The 8392-nt window shown below is 38.6% G+C and overlaps 1 protein-coding gene across 1 annotated transcript; it reads left to right on the top strand.

The window, feature by feature from the left end:
• Nucleotides 1–4842: 4842 nt before the first annotated feature.
• LOC132048939 (uncharacterized) lies at nucleotides 4843–5620 on the top strand. The gene is made up of 2 exons (XM_059439618.1): nucleotides 4843–5278; nucleotides 5388–5620. Exons 1-2 carry the CDS (start codon nucleotides 4843–4845, stop codon nucleotides 5618–5620), a joined length of 669 nt encoding a protein of 222 aa, XP_059295601.1.
• Nucleotides 5621–8392: the final 2772 nt, after the last annotated feature.

Raw genomic sequence — 8392 nt, 5'->3', positions numbered from 1 at the left:
TTCTTTTTAATCAAACTTGTTATCAGAACAATGCATCATTACACATTAGGATCTTATCACAACTTAATACACATATAGGCTACTGAAGCGATGATCATACTTCTTTGTATACAATAAACTTAATGCTATCAGTTATCAAGAACAAGCAACACATTTCAAAAAGCAGGTTCCCATATGCAGATGTTATATACTTTCATATAAGGATTTAAGCTTAAGTTACCACAGTATTATAGCTCAAAGAAAGAAATAATACAAGTCACATGGATGGGGGCTACAGGCATACTCAGAATAAAGGTCACACAACAAATACTTAGGGATCTATATGAATTTTCAGATAAGTCAAGCATATTAAGAAAGTAATTAGCTAAACAGTACTCTCATAGTGTGTCACATAGATATTTGGAATACGGTGACCTCAATAACAAAGCATGCCATCCCTAGTTTATCACTTAAACAGTCATGAAAGGGTCTCTTTGCTCTCTGGGTGATCAAATGAATCATTATATTCAAGTGTAATACCTAATGAAACTGATTATCCTTATCAAAGACCTTGAGCTAGTCAACCTATGTCACTTGCAACTTTCTAGTTGTCTTATAGCAATTTAAAAACTTAATATCAATCCAAAAGATCATTTGAGTTACCAATATTAGTTACAGTGATCTTTTCTTCTTATGCTTTCTCTCTCTAAAAATTACGCTCCAAGATTTTTCAAGAAAATAACCGACCCGCTTTAGTTGGGCACCTCACCCAACCATCATCAATGGCTTCGGCCAATTCCACCAGGCAACCGCCTAGAGTAATGCTAAAAACGTTGCCCCCCCCCCCCCCCACTTTGAATGCCACCACCGCAATCGACTCTCAACCAAAAGAAACTTATGCAGAGGCGATGCAGATTAGAAAACCCTCAGAAACAACCCACAAAACCATTAAACTCGATTATAGACCTTTTGAAATCAATAATGGATTATCCGTCGTATCCTTCACTACTAAGGAGAAAGAACTGCTTGCTCACAACTGCCGGCTAATGCTAGTCGGTAAATTCTCAAGGAACAAGCCACAAATCGATATAATTCGCAAAGAAATTAAACGCAGGTTTCCGATGAAAGGGGAAGTCCAAATTGGGTTATTCGACTCAAGACATGTATTTCTCGACTTCACTGACGAAGAGGACGGCAAGAATCTTTATTATAGAAGATACATTCCGTTCAATGAAGAGGCGATGATGCGGTTGCAAAGGTGGACCAAAGACTTCACCCCATCGGAAGAGACAACCCTAGCTTCGGTATGGGTAATTCTCCCTGGTCTTAAATGGCATTACTTTCACTGGGAATCAATTCGTAGGTTAGTTGCACCTATAGGATACTCCTTAGCACCGGATAAGGCTACTGACTCTAAATCTAGACCAAGTGTGGCCAAAGTAAGAGTAGAAATCGACCTTGCAAAACCTAGGTTATCTTAAATCAAATTAGGACTATCAATCAAGAAACAGGGAAACATGAGGAAATAATCCAACCTATAGAGTATGAAGGAGTCCTTGATTACTGTTTTAAATGCATGATGCAAGGTCATGGTATATGGAATTGTAGAAGAACCAACAAGGAATATGGTAAATCAAATGCAATGCCAGCATAGAGAACCAATACCCAGGAGGGTAGACCAAATACAAAAAAAAATGAAGGAACTTGTTCCAAGGATCAACAATGGGAACAGGACTCAAAATCCACAAATAAAGGAGACCAGCATAAACCATGAGACAAAGGAAAAAGGAACACCTGATTCGGATAAGACGGATATAATAGTAGACAAGGCTGAGGAAGGAAGATTGGAGGAAATGGATAACAATGAAAACCATCAGATGATCATTGAACGAGGGTCACATACAAATCCTGAACATAATACCTTCACTAGTGAGGATATTGAGGAACTAAGGAAGCAAAGTCAAGAGATGGAAAATGGCAAAGGGGGATCCTGGCAGACTAAAACTAGACTGTTTAAGCATACTTCTCCAGGGCCTACCAGGATGAGAACACCTTACCAAAAGAAAAAGCAAAAGAAGGGAACAAAGCATAAGAAGGTGCAGTTCAACCTGGATCAGGAACAAGAATCTTGGCTGCACACACAAGGGGAAATTGTGCAGATGAAGAAGAGCAACACAACAGAAGCAGCACCTGACATCCATGGGAGGAAAGCCAAAGAAAAACACATAGAGAATGAGAATAGATTTCTTTGCACTAACTAAATTTTCCCCTTTAGATGCGGGTGCAGAAGTCTCCAAGGAGACCATGGAAGAAGATACAAATTCATAAGAAAACAACAATGTGCAAACTCATGATAATGAGATTGACACAGTTCAGGTTTATAGTGACAGTGAGATGACCCTGAACAGCAAGGGCACTCCAATTGCCAAAAGGAAACTCATTTTTGATGAGGATCCTCTGAATGTCAATAAGATTGCTAATTCTAACAACTTATCTCCTAGAGGAACAATTATCCTCAAAGGAGACAAAACTGGAACCCCTCAAGGGTCCATATACAACACCCCAACCCCAAATGATGTTTAGATTCCTATCTTGGAATGCCAGGGGCATAAAAACACTTGGTGCTTGTGAGAGGTTAAAAGGCCTCAAGACACAGTACCATCTCCCCTTTATATGCATTCAGGAATCTAAAAGGAAAGCCAAACACCTTACTAAATACATGATGAAATTGGGTTTCCAACACAGCCATAATAATCTTAATAACAAAATTTGGCTGTTTGGGACCCTTCCATCACTCTACAAATCATTGAAAATGCTCAGCAACAAATTACTTGTCATATCTCTTGCTCTAGCAATAGTACTAATTTTTACTTGACTATTGTCTATGCTGAATGTACTATACCCCTTAGAAAGCCTTTGTGGGAGGAACTGCAGAATTTATCCAATAAGATAAAGGGACCTTTGGGGGTGATTTGGGATTTTAATGTGATCACCAACCCTGAGGAAAAACAGGGTGGTGTGCCTTATAACATGAACAAGAGTTTTGACTTTTTAGAATGCCTAACTAACTGTGGCTTGATTGATGCAGGATATACAGGTGCTCAATACACTTGGTGCAACAATTGGGGGCATCCCAAAACCATCTGGAAGAGATTGGATAGGCCCATTATTAATGCGGCCTGGATGGAGGCCTTCAATGGCACAAATGTAAACCACCTATCTAGGATTGGGTCTGACCATGCACCCCTCCTAGTAGATATTGAAAAAGAATGGAACAGCCCAATACGATATTTCAAATTCGTTAACATCTGGTGCAATCACAAAGACTTCAAAGACATAGTAAAAGAAGAATGGAGCAGGCCTGTGCAAGGCACAGCTATGTGGAAAGTACACTGCAAGTTGAAGGCAGTGGCAAGAAGGCTTAGTTCTTGGTCCAGAGAAGCATATTGGGACATATTTAGAGATAGCAAAGAAGCTGAAAAGGAAGTAAAGGATTTGGAAAATAAGTACACAAAAAACAATAATGAGGAGACTAGAAGTAGCCTGAACAAGGCAAAAGATGAGTACATCAGACTGTGGAAGAACCAAGATGAAATATATAGGAAAAGTTCCAAAGCAAGATGGCTACAGGATGGAGATAAAAATAGTGCATATTTCCATAAGGTCATTAAAGACTGAAGGAGGAAGCTAAATATCCATAAGATAAGTGACAATGAGGGAAATAACATAGAAGGCTACCAGAACATAGCAGATGCTGCAATAAAACACTTTGAGGAGCTGTTCAAATATGAAGAAATCAGAGGAAACTTCAGAATTCTTGATAAAGTCCCTCAAGTGGTAACAACAGACATGAACACAATGCTATTTGCTAGACCTACTGCCCATGAGGTAACAGATGCTATCAATAACATAGAGCCTGATAGTGCTCCAGGCCCTGATGGGTTTGGAGCAAATTTTTTTCAAACATGCATGGATATAATACTCTCAGATATTCACAATGCTATACTTGAATTTTTTGATGGATCACCTGTACCTAGGTATGTCTCTCACACTTGTTTGGTTATGCTTCCTAAATGCCCCCAACCCCAATCCTTCTTAGATATTAGACCAATAAGGCTGTGTAATACCTTAAGTAAGATTATTGCTAAAATGCTTTCTAATAGAATTGGTATGATTCTAGTTGATATTATTCAGGGAAGATCCATTACTGATAATGTGCTGCTAGCACAAGAACTGGTTCATGATATGCCTAAAACAACTAAGCATGACAACCTAGTCCTTAAACTAGACATGACCAAGGCATATGATAGGGTGTCATGGCCTTACCTATGTAGGATTATGAGAAAACTAGGATTTAATAAAATCTGGATTGACATCATTTATAGACACATTTCTAATAACTGGTACTCTATTGCCCTTAATAGGATAAGAAATGGTTTTTTCAAGTCTAATAGGGGTCTAAGGCAGGGTGAACCCCTCTCTCCTGCACTATTTGTAATGTGTGTTGAGCTGTTATCCATATTGCTTAATAACTTGATTGTTGATGAGAATTACTCAGGTTACTACAGACCCAAAAAAGGACCAAGCATCACCCACTTGGCTTTTGTTGATGATATCATAATCTTCACATCAGGTAAACCTGCAGACATCAGGAAAATTTTGAAGTTACTAACTATCTATGAAAATGTTTCAGGTCAACTGATAAACAAAAAGAAAAGTTGTGTAGCCTTTGCTCCTAAGGCCAATCTGGAATTAATTCATAGAGTGATCCACCTTACAAAGATGAACAGGAAAGATTGGCCACTAAAATACCTGGGATGCCCCCTCTTTGTAGGAAGGATGAAAATCAACTACTTCTTTGAGATGGTGAACTCAATAACTAGCAGAATTCACTCCTGGCATGCAAAATTTCTCTCTAAAGGGGGTGAAATAGTTCTAATCAAACATGTGCTTTCAGCCATGCCTGTGCACTTACTGGCAGCAATGAAACCTCCAAAGGGAACCTTTGAACAGATAAAAGGTGCTATGATAAGATTTCTATGGAGTGATAAGGAATCCATGAGAAAATACCATTGGACTAATTGGGAGTCCATGTGCCTACCTGGTGAAAAAGGAGGGGTGGGACTGAGATGTGTGAGAGATGTCAGCAATACATTCACTGCCAAACAATGGTGGAACCTGAGAACTAAGGACTCCCTATGGAAGGAGTATATGATGGCAAAAATATTGTTCAACAAGGAATCCAATCATCAGGAAAGTTATAGGGGTTCAATCCCAGACCTGGAGGTCAATGTGCAAGGTTAGAGATCAGATAGAAGACAATATTACATGGCAAATAGGTCAAGGAGATCTTTCCTTCTGGTATGACAATTGGTCAAGAAATGGAGCACTTTACAAATTGTTACCAGAGGAGGTGATTCCAAACAACAGTCTGCTGAATGAGGTGCATATTAATGGTAACTGGCTGTGGAATAGGTCAGGGTACAGAGTTCCCTTTGCAGTGAGAATGGCAATCCAGAACATCACTATAAACTTTACTCTTACAAAGAGGGACAAAGCAATTTGGATGCCCAATACAGAAGGGAACTTTACCATTTCTTCTGCTTGGAATTTGCTGAGAAAAAGGGCAGCAGGAGACTAGCATGACAAAAGAACTTGGCACAAAAGTGTCAGTCTTAAAACTAACTTTCGCTTCTGGAGAATGATTAAAGACAGGCTTTCCAAAGATAATAAGATGGGCAGATTCAAAATTCATGGTCCTTCTATCTGTTGTTGCTACAGTACCCACAATATAGAAACTTCAGAACACCTGTTTGGACAGAGTAAATTGGCTCAAACTCTATGGTAAAATATCTGCAATCTATTAGGCATTAAAGTCCAAGGAATTCCTCTAAGACAAATATTGGTCAACTGCTGGAGGATGCAAGCGTAAATCCTGTTGCAAGCCTAATTAAAAGCATCCTGCCCTATATGATCTGCTGGGAAATCTGGAAAGCCAGATGCAATATAAGATTCAGCTCCATTAAATTCAACAGCAATTTCTCCACTAAAAACATCATCTCACACATCATGCAGATTGTCAGTAAACAATTTCCTCTTGTTCAAACTACTGTTAACTGGGTGAATATGTGCAACAACTTGAACAGAAACATGACCAAGAAAAGCATCAAAATCATAAGATGGTACCCCCCACCTCCCCATTAAGTAAAACTTAATAGTGATGGCAGCTATAGGGGAAGTGTTTGTGGAGGAGGAGGAGGAATCATTAGAGATAAGAAAGGAAAGATGATTTCTTCCTACAACATCAATCTTGGTAATGGCACTAACAACTGGGCTGAGGCTAAAGCCCTTCAACGTGGACTCGAATGGTGTGTCAATGTGGGATGGAACAACATAATAGTGGAAGCTGACTCTCTTTTCTTTGGTTCAAGCAATTCAGGGGAAATGTAAACCCCCATGGAACATTGAGCAAATTGTCTACTGGATACAAAGGACACAGAATCAATATCAATTTCAGATCAGGCATTGCTTTCGAGAGGCTAACCAGGTTGCAGACAAGCTTGTACAAATCAGCCATTCTCACTTTGATGTTGTAACTTACTCCAGCTTTCAGGATTTGCCAAAAGTCAAGTTAGAGGTATTCTAAATATTAACAGATGGGGTCTGCCCAGTATCAGGTCGAGAAATCAAAGCAACAAGATTTTCACCTTTGATCCTCCTTAGTAGCTCTTTTAGACTTGTAAATATTAGCTATGTCTACATTAGGTATTTTCATGTCTTTGTAAAGGGTAGTCAACTCTAAATAAAGATAAGAGCTGTCTAAACTTTGCATCTAGGTTCATGCATCATGTTTTAGCTGCATACATTAGCTATAGCTCCCTATCCTATAGATCATGCATCATATAGTTGATTTTGGACTTGTACAAGGCACTTGCCATCATGCATCAAACTGGGTATGTCCAGTTTCATATGTGATAGGGGTATGGTTTAAGCCCTCCCCTCAAGTGTTTTTTCCGTTTACATATTAATAAAATACCACCTAGGTTCTGATTTTGGAACTAGGTGGTTCCCCTAAAAAAAAAAAAAACAAGTTACTAATATTAGCCACACAGCTGCATTTAATGATGATTAGAGGATGATACAGTCAAACAATGGTCCAATCTCCTGATAAACACAGACTCAATTTAACTCTTTATCAATGAAGTAATACTAATTACATAGTTCAAACAGATACATATTCAGACTCCTCATTGATCAAGCAAGCATAATTTAGCACCACTGAACTAACACAAATAATGAAGGCAGAATCTTGACTAAACTCTCCCCGATCCTCAAGCACAATTAAAGCAGCAAACTCAACATTAATAATACTTAAGCCAACTAATAGGAATAGCAGGAAGATAATACATAACAAACTATAATAATAACTCAATAGGTAACAACAAGATAAGGAATTACCTTTTTAAAGTGCAGCCGGACATAAGAATGGATTTTAAAGCCTTTTGTGCTTCCAAATCTCTTACTCAGCCACACAGACACAAATTCAACAAAGAAAAGAAAGTAATTTTTGAACTAGGGAACTTCAACTCTTTTAGGTTAAAGTTTAAAATTTTTATACTGAGAAGCTTTGAATTCGAAATTCTAGTCTCAAGAGGTTGTTCCCCCCTTTTTTGCCTTTTTTTTTTTTAATTTTATTTGGAGGGTTGGGATTCTATTTATAGAATCCCAAAAATCTTTCAACAAAGTAAAGCGCCGATGTGGTACCAAGTCATTTTCCAGGTGCAAATGTTCATACCATGAAGTTAACGGCTAGGATCTACAGAAATCGATTCGTATACGGTAGGATCTAACCCGTCTTGGATCGATCCAAGTCAAACATTGAAGAACCAATAGAAAATCGTTCGTACAAGCACAAAATAACAACAAAGATACAGAAAATAAAATTGGTTTTACTACAAAATTGAAAAGAAAGTAAAAGAGAGGAGGATAGCACCGTGTTTAGAGTGAATAGCGTGGAAACATTAATTGTTTCACAGTAATAGTCGTGTAAAAGTTGTTGCCATTCTAATTACACTGTAAACTTGCCATTTTAGGTATGGAGAGAGAAGAAGTACGAGAAGCGGCGCTAGGGTTTCTTGTGAGAAAGAGGAAAGAGGAGAGAGGCGTGTTTGGTCCTTAGAAAATGTAAAGTGTGGGAGTATAGGGGTATACTCCCCTCTTAATGCTACACTAGGTCGGGTCTGGTCCGTTAATGGACTGGGCCTGGTCCTTGATTTAAAAAGAAAGAGAGGTGCCCCTACTTATGCATACCATATGCATATATTCGCGTATATCAGATGTATATACGTGCCTGGGGGCAAAATAGGTAGACTAAACAAATAAGAAAAATGTTAAACATCGATTATTGACCACA

Source organism: Lycium ferocissimum, chromosome 3, assembly GCF_029784015.1.
Source record: "Lycium ferocissimum isolate CSIRO_LF1 chromosome 3, AGI_CSIRO_Lferr_CH_V1, whole genome shotgun sequence".
In the NCBI taxonomy this organism is placed as follows: Eukaryota; Viridiplantae; Streptophyta; class Magnoliopsida; order Solanales; family Solanaceae; genus Lycium; species Lycium ferocissimum.
Note: the sequence above shows the minus strand (reverse complement) of the source record. Positions and strands in the feature narration are given on the sequence as shown.